Source organism: Coffea arabica, chromosome 3e (assembly GCF_036785885.1).
Source record: "Coffea arabica cultivar ET-39 chromosome 3e, Coffea Arabica ET-39 HiFi, whole genome shotgun sequence".
Taxonomy (NCBI): domain Eukaryota; kingdom Viridiplantae; phylum Streptophyta; class Magnoliopsida; order Gentianales; family Rubiaceae; genus Coffea; species Coffea arabica.
Window position 1 is genome coordinate 23,121,015 of NC_092315.1, and position 23,872 is coordinate 23,144,886.

At 41.5% G+C, this 23,872-nt stretch overlaps 2 protein-coding genes across 2 annotated transcripts; one reads left to right on the top strand and one right to left on the bottom strand.

Moving 5' to 3' along the window:
* Window positions 1–380: 380 nt before the first annotated feature.
* On the bottom strand, window positions 381–2,183 carry LOC113737477 (uncharacterized). The gene has a single exon (XM_027264706.1). It carries the CDS (start codon window positions 2,181–2,183, stop codon window positions 381–383), a length of 1,803 nt encoding a protein of 600 aa, XP_027120507.1.
* A 5,218-nt stretch (window positions 2,184–7,401) lies between these two features.
* Window positions 7,402–12,681, top strand: LOC113737478 (uncharacterized). Its single transcript, XM_027264708.2, has 3 exons — window positions 7,402–8,411; window positions 8,518–12,228; window positions 12,342–12,681. Exons 1-3 carry the CDS (start codon window positions 7,402–7,404, stop codon window positions 12,679–12,681), a joined length of 5,061 nt encoding a protein of 1,686 aa, XP_027120509.2.
* The last annotated feature ends 11,191 nt before the right edge of the window (window positions 12,682–23,872 follow it).

Consider the following 23,872-nt stretch of genomic DNA (forward strand, 5'->3'; position numbering starts at 1 on the left):
CTCCTCATATTGTTTAAGATCTTTTGAAAAAAGAGTCAAATACCTCCTCACTATCACTCTCGCTTTGAAATTTGGATTCCATAACTTCCAAGTCGTGAGTGATATAGAGATTGTCATCATCAGATTCCAGAACAGTGATATCCAAAGGGTCAAATAATTTTATTTTTGGCCATCTGAAAGAATTAAGAAATTTGATACAATAAGCAAATAAACACATAAACGAACAACATGATAAAAACAAACTATGCACTTTCATAAAAACTTTAAATCAAAGCGGAAACAAGATAAGAGCATAAGTACAAAAGATGCTTTCATGGAACTATTTACATATGCAAGAAAAAGTTTTCATGAACTTTAGTAAACGACAACCCCCTTTAGATTTACCGAAACTCCTTTCGTACGGGGAGGTACTTGGTAGCCCAATTGTGTATAACTCCTTCGGGGATGTTTGGAAATTCCACATCATCTGATGGACCATCTTCGGATATTGCTCCCACAAACAACTGAATCAGGCTTGTCTCCACTTCGTCAATTGGACTAAACTCAGATGTAATCACTTCAGCTGGCCTTGGAAAGGTATAGCGTAATGGCGGAATGTCTAAAGCACCTTGCTTGCCTTCTTTTTCTGCCCTTTTGCGTGCTTTCATCTCTTGTATATCTCTGGCAGTCGGACGGAATCCCAAACCAAATAGGTCCTTTTTTTCGATGAGTTCCACGGGCTTCAGAATGCCTTGTAGATTGCGTCCCAATCCCTTATCAAATTCATATCCTCCGCGAATCATCTCCTTGGCCATCATAACACTGGCCGCTGGCAAAACCATTTCGTCTTTTGAATCCTCACTTGTTATCCAACTCACGGAGACAATATCAACTGTACGGTAAGAAGACACTGAAGCATTTCGGTTACCATCCTCCTCAGGCTCGGAATCGGCAATTACAATGCAATCTTCTTCTTCAGCAAAAATGGTTATCAGCTGGTCATTCATCACAAATTTTAATACTTGATGCAAGGAAGAGGGCACAACACCAGAGCTATGAATCCACGGCCGCCCGAGTAAAACATTATAGACACTGGGAAAGTGCATAACTTGGCAGGCTATCTGAAATTGAGCGGGCCCCATTTCGACCACCAAATTTACTTCTCCTATGGACTCTCTTTGGGCTCCATCGAATCCTCGAACTACGGTCTCTGAGGGTTTTAATTTGACATCTTGTAGCCCTAACTTCACCAAAGTGCTCCAAGGACAAATATTGAGAGCAGACCCATTGTCAATCAGCACTTTAGGCAACATTTTGCCATTGCACCTCACAGCTATATATAGAGCCTTGTTATGCCCAGTTCCTTCTATAGGTAGCTCTTCATCAGAGAAAGTGATTTGCTTGGAAGTCAGTACATTCCCAACTATGTGCGAGAAATTGTCGACCGAAATATCCTTGGGAATCTGAGCTTTAGTCAAAACTTGAAGTAACGCATCCCTGTGCAAGTCAGAGGAAAAAAGCAAGTCTAATATGGAAATTTGGGCAGGCATTTTGTTCAGCTGTTCGATCACATTGTACTCGCTTCTTTTAAGCCTCTTGAGAAAATCCCATGCTTCTTTTTCGGCCACTGCGGGTTTTGGAGTCGGCTCATGGTTGCTTAGTTGGATTGGGGCGCTGGCAGTGGATGAACTTGCAATCTTTCCCGACCTCGTAACAGCAGACACTTCTTCCTTCAAAATTTGTTTACCCCCGATTTGCAAAACGGGCTCACTATAATTCCACGGCACTTGTTGTAAACTTAAAACCGGCACTTGTTCTGGGAATTCAATTACCACAGGTTCTAAAGCCGCACTTTCGGATGGAGTTAGATCTAAAATGAAGGGCCTTTTGTCTTCCTCATACGATGCTTCTTCTATCACAAAAGGTTGATCCATTATCCCAAACACTTCTGTCTCATTTGACATGCTTCGGACAAGCTCCTCGAATTCCTCATTATCCATGATAACTCCAACAGTATCGGCGTGCTCCGGCAAGAGGTTCTTGCTCACATTCGGTCCTTGCTCTTCTCTTTTCCTAATCACGATTTTTCCTGCTTCTAACATGTCTTGAATTCTATGGTTGAGGAGTCGACAATTGGCAGTGGAGTGATCAGGTGCTCCTGAATGATAAGCACAAGTAGCCTGTGGATTATACCCAGCAGGCATGCCATAAGGGTAAGTTGGAGGGGGAATCACACCTATTTTACCGGCAGCCTTTAATTGCTCATACAACTGATCCAAAGGCCTGCCTAGGTTGGTGAACGTTCGGGTACGATTTTGATTGTAGGTTTCAATGGGTTGGGGATAGTTATAGGTGGGTTTATTTGGTGGGGGAAATCTTGGATTGTAAGTAGGACGTGGACGAGTTTGTTGAAAATTTGGTTGAGATATTTGAAAAGGGGCTATAGGCGGGTTGGCATAATTTGGACGAGATCGGGGGTAAGAGATATTGGTATTGTAGACAGGGTGAGAATTTGGATAGTAGGGATAAGGTGGTGATTATGTTGGTTTGTGTTGAAATCTGGGTCTTGGTGTAGGGTTTTGATCCCAGATGAAGGCAGCTTCCCCCTCTTTCTTTTTAAATTGCGGCTTTTTCCCACTACTCCCTTGTCCTTGCAGAGCATCCAACTGCGATTTGAGGGCAGAGACATTAACAATCTTCCCAACTCTTACAAATTCATCGTACTCTTTAAGCTTATTGACAATAGCGGCGAACGAGCATCCAGTCATGCGAAAAATTTCTTCAAAGTACGGCGGATCATGTGCTTTAATGAAAGTGCGTATGATTTCGTCCTCAGTCATTGGTGGCTCGACTTTTGCAGCTATTTTCCTCCATCTCTTGGCATAAGTCTTGTGGTCCTCAGAGGGTTTTCTCTTCGTTCATTCCAACGTGGTTCGTGTCGGAGCCAGCTCGCAGTTATACTCGTACTGCCTTACAAAAGCATTGGACAAGTCAAGCCAGGTCCTTACTTCCTCGGGTTTCAGATTGGAATACCAGTCGAGTGCATCCCCCTCCAGACTTTCCGGGAACAGCCTTAGAGGCAGATTCTCGTTATCTATGGGCATTCCTAACTTGTTGGCAAACAGACGGAGGTGCGTTTTGGGATTGCCCGTTCCATCGTACTTGTTAAATTTTAGGGTCTTGAACCCCACAGGCAATTGCACATTTGGGAAGAGACAAAGTTCATCATAGTCCAGCACTCCTTGCTTGTTTAACCCTTGACTTTTCCTCATAAATTCGTCGAAATGGTCTAGGCGCTTGAGCAGCTTCATATCAACGGGAGCAGAAGATTCTCTCATCTCTGGTTTGGTTTGAACAGTATGGTCTGGCAGGAAGGGCTCAGCAGCAGTGTGATAAAAGGTATGTGGCTCAGGTGGTATATTTGAAGTGACTTGGGGTTGTGGACCTCGCATGTGAGTAGGAAAAAATGAAAGATTAGGAGGGTAAGTGTATGGCAAATTTGTGGTGGCATAAGTGAAAGTTTCTTCGGGTGGAATAGGGAATGATGGAGTAAAGGTAGCTTGAGTCGAAGGTATGACAAATGGTTCTTGTTCAGGTTGTCTGACGGGTACGGGCTCGGGTTGAACTCCGCTGCTGATAAGCTCATCAATCAATTTCCTTTGGGCCGCCATCTCGGTAGCCATCTCACCAAACTTAGTAAGCATCTCGGTTAGCTGAACCCCTAAACTCGTAGTCTCAGGTTGAGCGGTAGTAGCAGACCTATCCGATGGTTCCGGTTGTGAACTCATGTTTACACGACTCCTCTGAGCTTGACTACGGGATCGTGTTATGATGGGGTTCCGACGAGAAGTTATGTTTAAATATTACCTAAAAATTTTGAAAGGAATCGCCTTTAGATTTAACCCTTGCTTAGCTTTTCCAAAAAATACAAAGAAAAAGAAAAAGACAAGAGTTAGTAAATATCCAAAAAAATTCGGATGCATGCCCTATTGGGGGGCCCTTTTTATGCCAAGGGTAGGTCTAGCATGATGTGACACCTTCAAAATGGGACCCGTGACACAAACCTATTTTTGACAACAATCCTGTATGAGTGCAAAGAAAAATCGCTTTCATTGATAAACTTGCCAATATTTACATCATATCACGAAGGCGGTTTCGTACAAGGTTGCCAAAGTTTCTGAAGCTATCTAATACAGAATCCCTAGTTTCTCTAGCATATGGAATTCTAATACGTTCGGCTTGATCATACAATTCTCTGCATTTCCTTTTCATCTTTTGAAGCTTCTCCCGCTCATCCTCGTACAATTGCTTGTTTTGCTCCGCTATTCCCTTGTGTGTCTCGACAGACTTACTTAACTGCAGAATTTCCTTGTCCCTTGTTTCGATGATGGCTTTCAACTTTTTCACCTCCTCGGCTGGTTCATCTTGTTTTTCTTGTGCAGCGGATCTTCTTACCCAGTCTTCATATTGTGGAGTCGTCAAACCCTTCTGCTTGAGTTCCGGGATGTATTTAAAACACTCGTCATCAGATAGCGTCACCCATGCCTCAATAATCTGGTCTTTCATAGGGAGCTCGCTTGGGCACATTCCTCTATTGAAAATGATGGTAAGTTTACTCACATCAACCACAGGCGGCACTCCTTGGGTACGTCCTAACTGTCTGAGGAACCTCTTTGGGGTGCATGCGATGATTCCTTGGGTACCCAGTAGGAGAACAAATTCTGACACTTTAGTGCGAAGTATTGGCCTAAAGCAAATCGTCCAGTCTAACACCCACCTAATGTCTTGATCCGGCAGCATCTCTAAGTATTCGACACATTCAAACGCATCGCTCGGCAGACCCTCTCCGTTGACTCGCTTATGATGCGTGATTACTCAGTTGTACCCAACCACTGGCAAACTTTCAGGAACGGACGCTCATCTCTTAAAATGTTCTAGGGCCCAGATTTGCAAAATTACATTAGCCCCATAAAAGAACTTTTCCCCTTTCTGGCAGTTGGTACAAGCTAGAAAAATGTCCGCAAAGATGGTCGGGATTATGGTGCATTGTTTACTTCGGATTCCTAAAAAGAGGTCCTGTATAACCTTTGCTACCTTGAAAGCTATTTTTTGATCTTTTCTTGGGAAGAAATAAACTCCAGCCATAACTATTCCATACACCAATGGCCTTCTGCGCTCCCATACATCCTTGGATGTGAATGAAAAATCCTCCCTATATCTCTCGAACCCGTTTCGTAGTGCAAAATGCTTAAACAAAATGTTCACGGCAATGCCCTGGTCTGACCCTCGCAATACCGACTCTTTCAATCCTATGATCTTGCAAAATTCTATCTTGTTTGAAATGGACGGGAAAACCAAGGCGGTTCCATGCAAAGGTAAATTGAAGAGGCCAGCTATTTCCTCAAGTGTCACTGTCATGTGCTTATTGCCTATCCTAAAGGCCGAACATTCTGGATTCCAAAGATGTACTAATGCCTCTACTAGATAGCTATTGGGCTTGATCTCCTTAAGGTCTCCAATCGGTCCTAAATGTTGAGCTACTTGATGCAATTCACTGGGTAGCATAAGGGCAGACCATCTTTGAATCTCGGTCGACGGTATCAACAACTGATAAATTCGACGGGGGCAATCCATCTAAAAATGGAAGAGGCGGGTTGTCAATTACCTTACCTACGAGTCCCATTCTCCGGTTAAAACATGAATTTAAACGTGCAAATCCCAAGATAGGGTTAAATACCCACTGGAAAATAGGGCTGGCTTATCTCTAATGTGGGATTCCCTAAATGGCATTCCCTCTAGGGTTTATGCATGATGCCATTTTATCAAAGCGAGTACATATGCAGTACACAAATGAAACATGACCTAAAGGAACCCCCTTTTTGTATGTCGGGGTGAGCCTAGAATGAAATGTATTTATGGTGCCAATGCGAAATATTGAATTTAAACGTGTTATATCAAATAGGGTAGGCTCCTAGAGAGTACCATGCCAGGACTCTTATTTCCTAGGGCTTATGAGTGCAATGGAGACAAAAACCAATAAAAGTTAGTTCAATCAGATAAATGCACATAACACATTGTAGCAAAGCAATACAAAGAGATAAAGCAATAAAAGAAATAGAGGGATTGGATCCCTCCTCTCGTGAATGGTGTCCCTAATAGGGTAAGGTAGACTCTACCCTATGCAAACTATCATGGATGCATGAGGTTGGGGCTCACTAATGCATCTAGACTCGATAGGTTTTAGGTCCCCGAGCCTTCAGACTTGGAAACCAAGGGTCATCAATCCCAAGGTCCTTTGTCGGTGGCTCGAGCGATTCCCCAGACATTGCTACGCACACATCGTGTCACATGTCATGAGTGAATCTATCGAAAATCCTCAACCTTCAACTAAAAGTTAAAGGCTATGAACCCTGTGACGGCCCCACCTCCCCCTAAGGCGAACCAAAGGGTTCGGCGGGCTGCCTGCCCAACTCTCGCCGGGACTCAGTCGTTCACTAAAGTCCTCAAATAACTTACAATATAAATCTCAAATATACATCAAATTCTCCAATAATTACATTTCATAAGCGAAGCGTCCACGCTTCCGCTGCGCCACTCTGATTCTTGATACCAACTATGACACATGAGGAAGTCCAAATTCAAAGCACAAATGAGATAATTCATCCGATCACAGGAATAAGTACTACAAGCCTTCCTTTGCCACGAGCCTTGTGGAGGGGAATAAAATATTTTTTGGGTGAGCTAGAAGCTCAGTGAGTAACCAGTAAAATCATTAATCAAATCGGTTTCACAATAGTTCATTTCAATGATGTCATAAATCAATGATGTCATAAATCAAATAATAAGTCAAGAAACAATTACAACATTTACAATACATTAAATATGGAGTATCAATAATTCAAGAAACATTTACAATGGAAAGCGTAGTAACATTCATTAAAAGGATATGGGCTCACATGGAGCTATTCGTTTGTTCGCTCGTTCCCCTGACATTTCCCCTTATTCCTCCAATCGTTTGAAAATACATTTTTTTGTAAGTAGAATCCCTCGTTCATCCTTTTGTTCATTCATTCATCCTTTTCCGGACGTTGACCGGACTCCACCCATCCGGACGTAGCCGGACTACAAAGGTAATACTCGAGTATACCACATTCACCCAGGGTCACCAAATCGCCTGACCGAGTCCGCTTTTGGCTCGAGTCGATCGGTAACGAAGGGCAGGGCCCAGTTCAGCCAAACGGCTTACATTCATGCGCAACTAGCATTTAATCATTAATCATTGAAAATTTCACATTTATTTAGGTCGAGTGCGATAAAGTACACACTCAAAGAACCTTCAGGCATGTAGTTATTCATATGGGCAACGAGGCTGATTTCCTTAGAGTCTGGGCGTGAGGAATTTGGTATGTTTCAGGGTTCCCAATGCGTGTGTTCAAATGGTCTCCAGCTTTCCATGTGGACAAAGAACCTTCAGTTGTTCCTGTTTGGTTTCAACTTCCCAAACTGCCGCTACATTATTTTCAAAAGGAGGCGATTTTTCAGATTTCTTCGGTCCTCGGTATCCCGTTGTTCGTCGATGCCGCAACTTCGGCTGTGGCAAGGCCAAGTCTTGCTAGGGTTTGCGTCGAAATTGATTTACTCCAGCCACGGCCATCTCGGATCTGGATTGGTAATGGGAACTATGATGGTTTCTGGCAAGATCTGGTCCCAGAAAATATTCCCAAATATTGCCCACATTGTTTTCGGCAGGGTCATGGAGTGGATGACTGCCATGTTCGCAATCCTGCGCTGCGGCCTCCTAAGGTTGAGGGTCAGCGACGTGACAGGCAGCCCATGGCAGCGGAAGGTGGACCTAGGCAGCGTGAGGAGGCAACACAGAAGGGTGAATTTTCGGAGGGGCCTGCTGTGGTCATGGAGGCAGCACAGGGGGGTGGCAGTGCGGAGGGGTCTGCTGTGGCCAAGGAGGTAGTACAGGGGGGTGGCAAATCGGAGGGGCCTGCTGTGGCCAAGGAGGCAGCACAGGGGGGTGCTAATGAGGAGGGGCCTGCTGTGGCCAAGGAGTCAGAAGGGGTGTGGATAGAGGTAGGGGTAGAGCGGGTGGCAAATGGAGCAGTGGGTCAGAACCAGGGTATCGGTCATCAGATGCCCCTACTCAATGAGGTCATTGGGGAGGGTTCAGAAGCGCCAGGAGGTGAACCGATGAAATCCATTGACATGCAGGCGCATGCCAGGCGGAATGAGCAGGAATCAGAACCTGGGTTGGAGCAGGTCCGAAGCGGTCGACAGGTGGAACAGCAGGGCGTGGCGAGTGATAGTTGTGAGGAAGAGTTCGAGGATGATTTTCACACGATGGCAGGTTCATTATCGCCCAGGTTGGTGTTCGTGCGTGAGAGGGAAGCAGTTAGCACATTGGATGCACTAAACATTGTGTGGTATACTGGGCAGGACAAGTCGGGAAAAAAAGCAAAGGGGTTACGGGCTCGTTTCAAGTCGGACAGACAATTGCGGTCTACCACCGCAACCAATAACTCTTTCCAGGTACTTCGTAATGATTAATACACTATTATGGAACATTAGAGGAGTGTCTAAGCTCCCAAATTTACGGAGATTAAAAAGCATTAGTAAAGAGAAGGGTGTTCAGTTTGTGGCAATTTCTGAGCCAAAATTAGAGGCGTCGCGAGTTGAGGATATTAGATTGAAACTTGCTTTTGATTTTGCACATGTTAATGATTCGGGAGATTTATGGATTTTATATAAGTACCCTTTCAATTGTTCAGTGTTGGGTAATTCTACTCAGCACATTTCGTTAATGGTATCCCACCCGTGGCTACCGGGCTCTATGATTTTTTCCTTTGTGCATGCTGCGTGTACGGAGGAGGGGCGGAGGGAGCTATGGGCGAACCTCCTGTTGGATAAACCACAGGCATTGCCGTGGTGTATAGGGGGTGATTTCAATGTTATTGTGGAAGCTTCGGAAAAGAAAGGGGGGAGACCTTTTGCGGTGTCGGAGGGGGTGGACTTTTTGGCTTTCATGCAAGATGCAGAGGTTTTTGATGCGGGCTGCTCAGGGTCCAGATTTTCGTGGTGTAACAATAGGAGGGGGAGAGCCAGGATTTGGAAAAGACTTGATAGATTACTCATGAATGGGGAGATGGCAGAAGCGGTTTCAGTGATTTCGGTGGTTCATCTTGCACGCCATCCTTCTGATCATGCCCCGTTGCACGTTTCTTTTACGTCGAGGCTAGACAATGGGGCACGGCCTTTCAGATTTCTTAACATCTGGACTACCAAACCTGAGTTATTGGATGTCATCAGGGGAGCATGGGTTGTTGATGTGCATGGGTCTCCATTACGAGTTTTATGTTTAAAACTCCAGGCAACTCGGAGGGCAATTCAGCATTGGAAAAATCAGAAATTTGGGTCAGTTGGTAATGCTGTTCGGGAGGCGGAAAATAGGTTAGCAAGGATTGAAGGGTCAGTGGAAACATCTAGGCTGGAGGAGGAGGATCCGGCAGAACTAAATATGGCTCGGGCAGATCTTAGCAGAGCCCTGGCAGTGGAGGAACAATTCTGGAGGCAGAAGGCAAGAGTAAAATGGCTGGGGTGTGGGGATCGGAACACCAGATTTTTTCACGCCGTGGTTAAACAAAGGCGGGTGCAAGGGGCGATACATAGGGTGAAGGATTCTAATGGGTCTTGGGTGGACAGGGATGAGGACATTGCACAGGTTGCGGTGGAGTACTTTTCGAATCTCTTTTCAGGGCCGGTGGATACTGGGGGTGGTGATCTAATGCATCTGATTCCTAAGCTGGTTTCAGACGAGGAGAATGAAAGGCTGGCAGCTATACCTAGCATGGAGGAGATTCGGCATTTGGTGTTTTCTATGGATGGGGAAAGTGCTGCGGGGCCTGATGGGTTTACAGGGAAATTTTTCTCCTTTGCATGGGAGGTTGTGGCTCAGGATGTGTACAAAGCGGTAGTGAGTTTTTTCTGTGGGAGTCACCTGCCAAAATTCCTCACCTCCACTTCAATAGTGTTACTGCCTAAGGTGTCGAACCCTCAAGATTTTTCAAATTTTAGACCCATCAGCCTATGCAATTTCTGCAATAAGTTGTTATCAAAGTTGTTGGTGAGTCGCATGGCCTTGGTTTTGCCAAAGCTGATATCCCCCCAACAGACGGGGTTTGTCAAGGGCCGAAGCATTTCTGATAACTATTTGCTGGCTCAGGAGCTCATGGCATCTATAGGCAAGAAGGCGCGAGGGGGGAACGTTGCTCTTAAATTGGACATGACTAAGGCGTATGACCGGATGTCGTGGTTCCATGTTATCTCCATGTTACGAGCTTTTGGTTTTTGTGAGCAGATTATTGATATGATTTGGCGCCTGATCTCGAATGTTTGGTTCTCCATTATCATTAATGGGTCTGCACAGGGGTTTTTTAAATCTAGTCGTGGATTACGCCAGGGTGACCCACTGTCGCCTGTGTTGTTCGTCATTGGCTCGAAACTACTCTCGCGAGGTTTGAATGAGCTAGCTAGCCGTCGGAATTATATAGGGTTTAGGGTCCCAACCGGCTGCCAGGCCATTACTCACCTTGCATTTGCTGATGACATACTGGTTTTTACAAATGGGTCTTCAATGGCGCTTCAGCAAGTGAAACGAGTGATTGAGAAGTATCAACAATCTTCTGGTCAGTTGGTCAATCCCCAGAAGAGTGGATATTTGGTACACCCGTCTATTTCCCCGTCGCGGAGGAGGGTGATTGAGAGGCTTACTCATTTTTCAAGGCAGGATTTTCCAATACGGTACCTGGGTTTCCCGTTGTACTCAGGAAGGGGTAAGGCAGCGTATTTCGGTGAGGTGTGTCAGTCGGTTGTGGCTAGGGTGATGTCTTGGAAGTCAAGGTTGTTATCCACAGGGGGAAAGTTAGTCTTGATAAAGCATGTGCTCTCGGCAATTCCTGTCCATTTGTTGTCGGCCGCTGTGGGTTTCGGTTCGGTGTTCAGGCAAATTGAGCAGGTATGTGCAAGGTTCCTTTGGGGGTCGTCAGGACAGGTGTCAAAATTCCAATGGATAAGTTGGCCTCAATTGTGTCTCGCCGTTGATGAGGGAGGTGTGGGAATCCGAAAACTTAGTGAGGTTTACTCGGCTTTCTCTTGTAAGTTGTGGTGGAACTTACGGGCAGGCACATCTCTCTGGGCTGAGTTCATGCGGGCGAAGTATTGCAAGGGGCAGCATCCGTGTCAGGTGGAGATAAAAAGGCAGGATTCGATGACTTGGAAAAGAATGGTGAACATCAGTCGGCAGACGGAATTATCCATGGTCTGGTTGGTAAAAGGGGGTTCATGTAACTTTTGGTATGATAACTGGTTAGGGAGTGGAGCTTTGTGTCTTAAAGTTCTGGTTATTTCGGAGTTATCATTTCGGGATTTCATTTCGAATGGGTCCTGGGATTGGCAAAGGCTTAGATCAGTAATCCCGGCTGAGCTGATTTACTCATTTTCCCAACAACCGGTTCCGGAGGGGGAAGAGCAGGATGAGCTGGTTTGGCGTCACACGGTGTCAGGAAGGTTTTCTCTAGCGTCTGCTTTTCAGGAGGTTCGTCGCGCAAGTCATTATTCCGTTCTGCATTCTCGGGTATGGCATTCTTGGCTTCCGCTCAAGATATCTTTCTTCATGACACGATTGCTTTTGGGGAAATTACCGGTGACGGCCGCCTTGGGAAGGGTAGGGGTTCATTTGGCTTCAAAGTGTCTTTGTTGTTTGGAGGGGGCGGAGGAGACACTTGATCACGTCTTCTCAGAGGGGGATATTGCGCGTGAAGTTTGGGAGTTTTTTGGTAGGATTGGGGGGGTGTCACGGCGGGGGATTTATGTTCGGTCTTGGCTTGCGGCTTGGTGGATGTCGCATCCAAGGGCGGAGGAGGGTCGTTTTCTGTTTGGAATTATTCCTAGTTTTATTTGCTGGCACATCTGGAAGGGGCGTAATAGGGCAATTTTTGAGGGGGTTCCGATGAGTCATGCAAAGGTTTGCCATGACATCCTTCAGGATCTGGAAGGGGTGGCCGAAGGAAAATTTCATCAACGTGTGGGGAGGAACGTTTTATTTCAGTTTCTGGGGGGACTAGCAACCTCGCCCCAGAGATTTTATGCTCAAGCGGTAAGCTGGCGGGCGCCTGAGGGGGGAACGCTGATTTTGAACACTGATGGTTGCGCGAAAGGAAATCCTGGAGCTAGTGGTGGTGGGGGGTGTTACGAGATTCATTAGGGTTGCCGCTTTTTGCGTTCTCGGAATCTTTCGGGGTAACAACGAGTCTATGGGCAGAAGTTCTGGCCCTGGCAACGGGCCTCCGTCTTTGCAGGCAGAGGGGATATACAGATGTTACCATTCAGGTGGACTCTCAGGTGCTGGTAGGGATTCTGCAGAGAAGGGTCCAGTGTCCATGGCAGGTTCGTGTTGTGGTCGAACAGATTTGGGGTTTGATCCCGGACGCGGGCCAGGTCTCGCATTGTTATAGGGAGGCAAACAGGGTGGCTGATAGGCTGGCAAACGTGGGCGTTACTCGACAGATACAGAGCATTATCACTTACGAGAATTTTGATGAATTACCAGCTTTGGCGCGTGGTGAAATTCGTTGTGATAGGATAGGAATACCGTCCATTAGGCGACGGCAGTTAAAGCGGAACACTAGGCTAGGCTAGGTTGGACGTTTGTACACTTTTTTGATGGAATAAAACTAATGAAAATTATTATCAAAAAAAAAGTACACACTCGCCTAGAAAACTCGTTTTAACAATCATTGAAAGCACTTAACACATTATCAATCAATAATAACAAGCCAATAAGTCAAGGAATATAGCAAACAAGGAACACTCACATGCAAGCATGCATGATATGCAAGAAAACAGTTCAAAAGTAAATAATGCAAGAAAACAGTTCAAAAGTAACTTTGGAAACAGTTTAAAAGTAAATAATGCCAGAAAACAGTTCAAAAGTAACGGTTCATAAATAACTTTAAAAATAGTTTGAGGTCACTCACCTCCATGGCTCAGAAACCATCCATCATATATCATTGCCTTACTCAAATCCAAGTCTTAGATCACAAACTCAATGCAATCAAGTCCTTTCAAAGCTCGGACAACACTTCCTCTAAATGCTAACTTTTCCAGCCATCATGGCTTCATTATTTTTCTCATTCAAACCCAAAGGTACACACACAACAATAAGTTTATTCAATAGCCATTCAGCAAGCTCCCAGTAGTACAAGTACAAGTCAAGCTAGGGAAAAGTCCGGAAATGAAAGTTAAGCTCAAAACCAGAAAAATAGTTTTTAACATCATTTTGCGGTTTTGGCACCAATGGCACTACGATTACCGGATGAAGGTGTAAGATACACTGTTTCGAAGCTAAAAGACAGGGCTACAACATTACAGAAGGTTACTCAACCCAGTTTCGGGTGTAACCAGGTCAAAAATGCAAGAAACTACACCAGAACCGGAAAAACAGATTCACAAATTGCATTCTGGGGTAAACATCATAAATCAGGCTACCTAAGTCCAAATCCAGTAATTCCAAATCCATCTGAAAGCTTAGAAATAGGGTTACAATTCATCAGAAGACCTCAACAACCAATTCGGAATCATTCCCAACCAAAATAACCCATTACAGAAGCAATTCCCAAATTCGGGTAAAACCAGGACAGCAAGGGTAATTCCGTATTTTCACAAGCTACGCTGCTCCGATTGACCTGAAATTTTGTATGCACCTCTAAAATATCATTCCCTACAACTTTCATGTTTTAATCCAAGGCCAATTCGGCCTCTATCTATGAGCTACAAAACCGGGCAGAATGTAATCATCATAAACCCTAACTTTCCAAAATTTCTTCCAAAACAGAAATTGTTTGCAATTAACCACTTTTTCCACCTTCTAGCTTCCTTAAATATCATTTCCAATCATCATACATGACCACATAATCATATTCATATGAAAACAGAAAAATCCCCAATAATTACAAAACTTCACCAATTCAACCAAAAATCAAGATATAATCCATAAAATTGCATCTTATACTACCACCAATCATGAATTAAGCATCATTAGAGGAAGGAGAGGGATCCTTCACCACTCACCTTAGCAACACAAGAAAGAGAGCAACTAGTCACCTTAGCTTTCCAAACTACTTCACAACCAAGCTCAACTCCACCAAACTAAGAGGTTTTATGGAATAATTGGAAGATTAATCGGTTTAATTGAAAGATTGGGCAAGATTGGAGACTAGAAAATTGAGAGCTTTTCTTTCCTTTTTGCTTGATAAAAGTCGGCCAAGAAGCTTGCAAAATTGAAGTAATTTTGGTCAATTTTTAGTATTTATTTGGTAAAGGTAAAGGTAAAGTTCAATGGTCAAAGTCAAGAGTGAATTGGATGGTGACACTTGTCACCTTTAGGTTTAAAACTTATCTTTTTGTCTCTCTAATACAAATCTCTTAGCACCTTGTAAAATTAATATCACTTAATACAAAACTCCAACAAGTTGTCAAAAATATATTGCATTTACCGCACTTGCGGGTCCCACGTTCATAAAACACTTCAAAATTAACGTGGACTAACTTGTATCAAGAAAATAATTTGAAAACTATATTCCTTTATAAAAATGTATAAGAAATTAATATATTGAAGAAAGTACAAAATTATCGACAAGGAACCAAAATATATAAAAATTTTCGGGTTCTCAAACTCATTCTTTTCGGGACGTCACAAACCCAAAGCTTAAAATGGAAGATTGAGTGACCCCTGGGATCATGCTACGCCCACATCGTGTCGCGATCACAAGTCCAAGTGAGTCGCCTAAAATCCTAATAGGGTGAAGTGGTGTGACAAGCCACTAAAAGAAAAATAAATGAGGGGTAAAAAAATTAAAGCGTATGCACGTATGCTAGTGCTCGTTTGGAGGGGAGGGATCGAGAACCAACGCGAGACCCTAGGGTAATGTCCCCCCATCCCAATGCAATGCAAAGTGCGGGATAAAATAAACTATCCATCCATCAAATCAAACGTAGGCGAATGGGTGAGGAAGTGAGTTTATATGCGCGAAATGCAAAAATCCTAAAAAAGGGAAAAATGCAATCCTAAACATCCAAATGTAATATATAAGAAGGTTAAAAGAAGAAAAGAATCGATTAAATCAAATGCTCGGACTCTCTAAGTTCCCCAGTGGAGTCGCCAACTGTCGCGCTCCATTTTTTTATAAGGAAAAATAAAAGACGAGTTCAGAAAAATGGCTTTTGATTCAATTTTTGATTGAAAAAAAAGATTTTTGATTTAAAAAGAAAATGGGCCTAAATGGGACTTGTAATGCGACGATTTGGACCCAAATTATAGTTTAAAAAGGATTTTTGAAATAAAATCGGAGTCGCCACTTGGTAGAGAGTTAAGGTGTACCAAGTCACCTAAAAAATGAATTTTAGATAAAATTATGGAAAAATCCTTTTCAAACGACTCCTAAGTCTACGAAAATCAGAGAAAGTGTTCGGGAGTCACATTTGAAGAAAGGGAAGGCAAGGATAAAAATCCAAGGCACCCTTTCAACCTAGCCAAGGCTAGTTGCGTGATTTAGTAAAAAATTTTCTTATTTTTAACCTAAAAATTTATCACATTTGAATGTACTATATGAATGCAAGCCCTAGACCTAAGAGGGTATCGGGGGGTCGAAATTTCTCTTCAAAGCTCAATTGGTGCCAATCACATTAATTGTGATGCCCAATGTGGACTCTTCGAAGAAGTCACGAATAGTACAAAAATATGAGATTCTAAGAAAAGAAAAGCAATAAAGTAATTATACAAATATACATGTCTTAAATGAGTGCATCATGTCGGGTACGGGGGACTAATATTCGTGACTCAATTTTCCCTTTAATAGGGGGAATACAAGCGTGCAAAGGCTAAAAAGCCAAACTCGTCCATATCCCATATTCAAGAGGTTATCCCTAATCTAATCAAACAAATGTACTATCCTAATTCTAATTCTTAAATGAAATGCAAATCTAATGTTATGTATCACACATAGGGGGTAAGTAATATACACATAAGGAAAATATGGGGGAAGGGATATACGTATAAGGAGGGATGTGTCATGCAACATGGTAAAAAGGCCCTAGAAAGTAAAGACATGCATGAGATGAAGTGATTTTATCACACAATCATGATCTAATGTGCGGATGGTTCCTAAGGGTCTAGCATTGGACTAGCCCTTAACTAACGTTCTCTCACAAGCATTGGACTTGTAAGAGCTCGAAAGGAAGACCATGACTAGCATTGGACTAGCCACGGTAACGCACATTCCATCCACATAATCAAATATAATACTAAAAGCAAATAGGCATGCAAAACACATAGCTTCACATAGCACGTAACACATAAGCATGCTTGTCTAGATGCAGAATCCTAGGGAAAGCGATTAAACACATAGGCATATAGGCATACGCAAACACATAGCACACAAGCCCTATCTATTACAAAAGGGGATGCCTACTACAATCTAAAGGGGGAAGACTTGGAAAAGTAAATCCTAACTATTACATTGGCTAGCTAAGACATGTCTTCAAGAGAGGCGCCAAAGCCTAGCTATTAAAAATTGGGGTTCAAATACCCTCAAACGACTTGGCAATTAAAGAAGGGCGAAATGAAAAAAAAAGCGAAACAGGCAATGAAACATTAATATAATGACAAGTGAATTAAAACATGCACATTCACATAAAACATATAGGAGCACGTAGGAGAAATAAAATCAAGGAGATAGAGGTTACCTCCCTTGCAATGGTAATGACATGAAGTAAATATTAGCTTCAAAACAATAAAAAGGTCAAGACACCACTTTAATCAAGAAATAATCACACGAAACGAGCATAAGCATGAAATTGAATCAATCCAAGGCGTTTAAAAGGAAGGTAATCAACCCATGTAAAATTAAAACAAGTAATGACTTGATTGCAAAAACTAAAGAAGTTTGAGGGGTCAATTTGATTGATTTTTCCAATTATTTGGGCCATAGTGAAACAAGAGGAGACTTAGGGGCCAGAGTGCAATTATCGAAAGTTTTTTCATGCAAGTTCATGCAAAGCTACGATACATTGTCTGCAACAAGAAACGTTCCTGGTGAAGCTTTCTGCAACCAAAACATTACTGCAACTTCCATTTTTGCAAGCAGATATCAATCTCAACACAAATTTGATCAAAACCCTTCAACCAAACATCCAAAAACCTAATCTATGCAACATGACACACAATTTCAACATTCAAACAAACCAAAACATAGAAGGAAAATCATGCAAATACTGGAGAATTTTATGCAAAATGGTTCGGCAATCCTGATTTGTTCATTTTCCAGCAAGTGTTCGAACATGTTTCAAATGTCTTAGACCCAAACATGCAAACCCATCTTCACTCATCCAATTTTCTCTCATCAAGTAGGTGATGAGACCCACTCGGCGGGCTGGGCTGTTACGGGAAAGAAAAACAACAATACACAACAGCAAACACAGCTTTCTATTTACTTCAGCCCGTATGTATTAAGGTGTGAGAAACTCAAAACGAACTCACTAATTGGACAAACAAACACAAGTGCTAGGACCTCATCCCATTGTTGTTAACATGATCAACTATCCTAGGAGGTTCAATCAAATCAACTAGGCCAGAAATGCAGCAAAGAAAGGAGTGAAACTTGCGGTTAAGTCAGTTATGCACACGATCGAATCGTTCCATTGAGGTAGATAAATGAAACTAGACTATGAACCAAAGACATGCAACTTCAGTTTGGTTCAAGCACAGCAAAAATACAGGAGGAACAAAATACGGAGCGTCAAAGCTACAAGTTCTTTCCTAGCTTCTGGTTTACCGAAACCTTTTGCAAAGAAAAATCACCCTCCAAACACTGCAAACTTACTCATTATCAAACATTGGACCCAAAAATGAAAAGAAAAGCTGCAGCAACAAAACCGACAACTTCAAGCTTATTGCAGCAAACATTATATACAAAACATTCTAATGGCCATCAAACCAAGAGTTCAAGTAAAGAAACAAAAGGACAGACTAAGAGGTCATGCGAAATCTGTAAAATTTTGCAACTCTTCTATGTTTACTCTATTAGATTCACAGACCGCACAAACCCATCTCCAGTCTAACAAAGTCGCGCAATCATACAACCCAACGCTAAACAAACCCAGTCAACAGCAACAGGAGGCAAAACTGCGAAGCTTTGCTATGTTTTCAACCTCGGCAAACATCACACAAGTCAAGCAAGCATAACAGTCCCACTGTGAATCATAAACCCAAACCCAAACTTAAACCAAACCTACGGAAATGAAAATGAAAGGCTACAAAGGACAACTGAAACGGCAGATAGCAAAAGGGTTGCAAACCAACAATTGAAGAAAACAGTTTCTAATTCTAAGAGATAAGGATATTACCTTAGTCACAAAATGAGCCGGGGAATGACCAAGAAAGGATTCGGATGATTCTGCCAGGCCTTCGAAGGACGTCAATGGGAGAGCAGTGATGATAACGCAGCACCGTCCTCGCAACCCCAAATCTCCTTTCTTCCTCACTCTGCTGCCACTCTACTTCTTCGCTTCCTCCGCCGTCACAAGACTTTACCTATGCTCGTCTTTCCTCAGCTGTCCCAGATTCTTTTCCATCCGCCGTTCTCCTCTATTCTCTTATCTCTTATCTTTTCTCTCCAGCCCTCTGTCAAACCCTAGCTCTCTCTCTTTCACCTTCTCTCTAGCCGTCCTCCCTATCTTTTTTTTTCTCTCCGTCGCTCCTTAGCTTTCCTCTACCCTTTTCTTAATCAGCCGCCTCCCAGAAGTTTCTCCCCCGCCGTTCCCCTTTTTATTTCTTGCCGTCTGTTTTCTTTTTATAGGGAATCACCAGGTCCCTAAAACCCTCAAAATTCATCTTGATGGCTCACAAATGATTTCAATTCCCAGCCCCCCCCCTAGCCATTGATCATGGCTTTGAATTGGAGCTCCTAGATGGAGCCAGATGGCCGGTACTTGCCTAATCTAACGGAGCCAGAAAACACAGTAATGAAAATAGAAGAAAGGCAAGAAACTGCAGAAGCTATCTTTTTTTCATTTTTTCATTTTCATCATTCATTTTTTTTTAACAAATAAAGCCGTAAAAGTCAAATAAAAATAAGATTAAAACAAATGAAATGCCCTAAAAAATTTAATTTTGATTGACGATTTTTCCTTCTTTTTCTCTTTTTTTCATGAATTATTTAATTAAACAACAATAACCAAAAATAACAATTTAAATAAAAACTTGAATAAAATGAACAAAAACTAGGAACAAAAGATAAAACAAAAGGCTAAAATTTTTTCTGTGTTTGATTAATGATTTTTCCTCTTTTTTGTAATTAATAAACAGTAAAAAAGAAATAAAACATATTTTATTTTTTTTGTGAATAATTTTCTCTTTTGACAAATTTTATGCTAAAAGTCTTAAAAATAAAGATAAACAACTAAAAGGGCAAAAACGAATACAAAAAAAAATAAAAACTAAAATAAAATAATAGATAATAATAATAATCTAAAATGCTATACAAATGCTAAAAAAAAAGTCTAAAACCAAAAACATGAAATTAACAAATAAAAATAGATAAGAATTATCACTAAAAACAAAATTAAAATAGAATAAAAATTATTTAAAAATTTGGTGTCTACAGAGTGGATGATTACCTCTTGAACCTTGATGAAACCACAAAATTTCACCACTAAAACCCCAAGAAATTTCCACCAGATGATGTCCTTTTCCAAGCTCAAGTTAATCTCCAAGTGGTTTTGAGGTTGGTTGCAATTTTGGAGGTGAATTGGAGCAAGAATTGAACAAGATGAAGAAGCTTTCTTTCCTTTCTTTTTTATTGATGGTTCGGCCGGCCAAGGGAGGTGAGGAGAGAGAGAGGGTTTTGTGTTGTGAAGCTTTCTTTGGAAGCTTAAGGAATTTGTGGCCAAAAATCCTACAAAAGTCAACTAAGAATAGTGCGCGCGCGCGGGTGTCGTGCCACTGTTTTCTCTCTCGTTAGTTACACTTGTGCACTAAACCAATAATGTACTTCCTTTAACATTATAATTATTGTGACAGCCTCACCTCCCCTTAAGGCGAACCAAAGGGTTTAGCGGACCGCCTGCCCATCTCTCGGCAGGACTACGGAGTCGAATCACACAAACCTAATATAGTGCGTGCAATAGTTCCTAAAGAAAACGAACAATCAGAGACTACTAAGGTGAGAACATACTTAACAAACCATAAAATCATAATATCTCAAAAGAATACACTTAATAGACAAGATGAAACACTTATACATATATTTACATCGGAGTCTTTAACAAATTAACTAAACTAAAGTACAAACCAAAGTATTCATACAATTAAAAATATAATTCGGGCTTCTGTTACAAAAGAGCTTAACAAAATAATATTTACACTAGCTCGACCCTTTCTTCCAAAATCAAAGATTCAAAGTTTGCCCCTGAAAAGAAAACAAAGATAACGGGAAGGGGGTGAGCTTACGCTCAATGAGGTACCAAAATAATAGTAGTCAAATCTTGGCATTTCGCGTTTAACCAATCAAATATACATGCCAGATATAAAGTAAAGCAGTTAGACACAATGATTCAAATAGAAAGGATACAGGTGGCTCTCAGGAGCCAAATTTTCATGGCAGAACTTGATTCAAACCCGTTGACTCTCCGTCAATGTATATAGAACTAACATGTCCGTAGACCCCACTTTACACCAAATTTTGTCCACCAAACATACCCCTTACCGGGGCCGAACACCTCAACAGAAACAGAAGTGGTAATACTCGAGTATACCGGAATCAAGAGTCTCAATATCCAAAGATTCTTAGAAACAGACTACTGTGGTTCGTTATCTAATCGACCAGGCCGACTCGAGTAACTAGCCGCAGGTGTTGAGTTCAGAGGTCACAGAAAGGTCGTTGGATACCAACCTCCAAACAACGTCCGAACAGACTCAAATACAAATAACAGATTACACATAGTAAATAGGCATACAGACAGACAAGAGAACGAGTGTGATAAAATACACTCTCATCTCAAACAGAATAAACAGATAGTACAGTCATTCAAATCACAGATTGCAGGTGCAGAAACCAAGTTAAGCAACAAATGAGGGGAGTGGTACATTCACCAGTTCCAGTACAGATACTTCAAACATTTTTACCCAAAGTGGCTTTAATCGCCAAGAAACCCTAAAATAACCAAGATAAAATAATTATAGTTCGCACATCCACAAACCCAGTAAATGGAATACATAAATGAGGCTCGACTACAAGTCGTATGCCATCCCAAGTTAAGTACTAGTACAAAAGAATAACATATGACTTTTGAGCAAAAAGATAACAGTTGGTCCTAGGGTTACAAACAACCCCCAAAACCCCTTCATTTTTACCAAGATCAATTCAACTTGAAGGAATCGCGTAGCCCTAAAATTTTAGGCAGCATGCCCTCTGTATTTACCTATTTTCCAGTCATTTATGTCTTTATTATTTTCCTCAATCAATCCTAAAGTCACACACAAAATAATCTCATTTCAATAGCCATTCAATAGGCTCAAAGTTGTACAATTACAAATTCAAGCTAGGAAAATGTCCGGAAATGAAGTTTAAGTCAGAAAACAAAAGACAGATTTGACGTCGCTTAGCGGAATAGACACAACCGAAGCTACGCTTATCAGATTGGGGTGAAATATATACCATTTTGAAGCTAAGATAAAGGCCTACAACTTTGATGAAAACCACTCAATCCAGTTCATAGTGTATCTAGGTCAAACTTTCAAATTAAAGAACCAGCATCTCACAATCAGACTAGTTAACCGCACTATGATTAAATGACAATAACTCAGGCTACCAAAGTCCGATTGAGGTGTATCTTATGGCGTTTCGAAGCCAATATATATACCTACATTTCTTATGAAGGCCTCTAAAGCTAAATTGATGAGAACATGAAGATTTGGATTCCCTTCAAATTCAAGAAAATTCAATTGATGGTTGATGGTGCAATCGGGTTCAAGAATCATTGAAGATTTGTCATGCTTATTTCTTGTTATTTATTTAAGTAATTTTCCAGCAATACTTGTTAGTTAGTCCTGAGTTATTAAGGGAAATAAAGGCTAAGGTCATGTTGACCATAGTTAAGCCAATTGAGTCAGTTAGTTTCCTATTCTAATTGAATTAGAGTTTTAGAAAAGTAGTTAATTACTTTCAAATTTATTTAGGAAGTTGTGTCAAGTCAAATAAGGAAGCTTGTATTGTTTCCAATTTAGATTAGGGTTTTGAGTCTTGTAAGGCTATAAATAGCCAACTTTATTTAACTATTGGGGGGGATTGAAGATGAATTAATAAAAAGAGAGTTGTCTCCTTTTATGGAGTTCCTTGATGGAACTTGCGTTTCTCCTTGAACAGTATCAAGTATTTAGCTTGGATACTTGTGGTGTTCAAGGCAAGATGATCACATCATCTTGTTCTTTCAAGCCAATAACCAATCCACTAGGTTTTTAGAGATGGGTTCTCTTTAGATCTAGTAAGGTAGTTATTGTTCCATAACCAATAACCAATCCACTAGGTTTTGAGAGACGGGTTCTCTTTAGGTCTAGCAAGGTAGTTATTGTTCCATAGCCTGATCAAGATAGATCCTTCCGCTGCCTGATCGACTTGGTTCTTCGAGACAGGTTCTTCTTGGGTTGAGTTCGTATCATAAATTATGCATTTTCAGAGTCAAAAATTGAAATCCCTACGAAGACAGAAAACTGTCCGTGAAACAGGGCTTATGGGCAGTCAAGGATATTTCGGTTATTTCACATGTTACAGTGCTCTGATTGAGCTGAAATTTTACAGGCAGCTATAAAACATCATTTTCTACAACTTTCATGTTTTAAATGAAGCCTAATTCGGCCTCTAACATGGTCAAACAGAACCAGGAAGAACAGGGCAAATTGGAAACCCTAAAACTGAAATTCATGCACTCTAGCTGAAATTCTTTGAAGGCAAGCAAAACTAGAATTTTCAAGCTCAAAATTACTCATGACAACTACCAAATCATGGCTAAACATCAATCATCATATGAGGATAGAAAATTTACTATAAAAATTGAAATTCACCATGCCCCTACTTCAAACCATAAACTTGTCCACAAAGCTACATATTTAACCTCTCCAATCCACTAATTGATAATTATCAAGAGTAAAAGGAAATTTCAAGGGAATTTACCTTGAAACTAGAGAAAAGATGATAGTTTAGGGTTTCTTCTACAAAAATCACTCCACCAAGACCTTTGTTCCTCCTTAATAAGCACTTGTATGGTGTAGTTTCCAAAACTAACGGTTAAAACTCAAGATTCAAGCATGCAATGGAGGATGAAGTTGAGGTTTTCTCTCTCTCTTTTCTAGATAAGGAAGTTGGCCAAGAGGAAGAAAGAAATGGAGAAATTTTGACCAATTTTTTCCAAGATAAAGATGAAAAAAAGTCTTGGTCAAAAGTCAAGGACCAATGGTTTTGTGACAAATGGTCCTTTAGGGTTTTAATCTTATCCTTTTGTCTACCAATGGTAATTTATCTAGCTAACCTCTAATTGTCTCCTAACACCTTGTACAGTAATATTCCTTTATACAAAACTTCAATTAATCGGCAAAAATTTATCGCACTTAGCGCACTAGCGGGCCCCACATCCATAATACGCTTCAAACTTAACATTTTTTTTTTTTTTTTTTATAAAAGGAGAGAGCTCCCCAAATTTTATTAAATGCGAAAAACAACGAACGAGGAAACAAGTCCCACCGTTCAATACATCCCAGGAACCGTAGGAAAAACTATTC

Coding starts and splice junctions, on each gene's coding strand:
- LOC113737477 (XM_027264706.1), bottom strand. CDS start 2,183: ATGCCTGCTGGGTATAATCCACAGGCTACTTGTGCTTATCATTCAGGA.
- LOC113737478 (XM_027264708.2), top strand. CDS start 7,402: ATGCGTGTGTTCAAATGGTCTCCAGCTTTCCATGTGGACAAAGAACCT. Junction 8,412..8,517: donor GATGCACTAAACATTGTGTG/GTATACTGGGCA, acceptor AACTCTTTCCAG/GTACTTCGTAATGATTAATA. Junction 12,229..12,341: donor GGAGCTAGTGGTGGTGGGGG/GTGTTACGAGAT, acceptor CCGTCTTTGCAG/GCAGAGGGGATATACAGATG.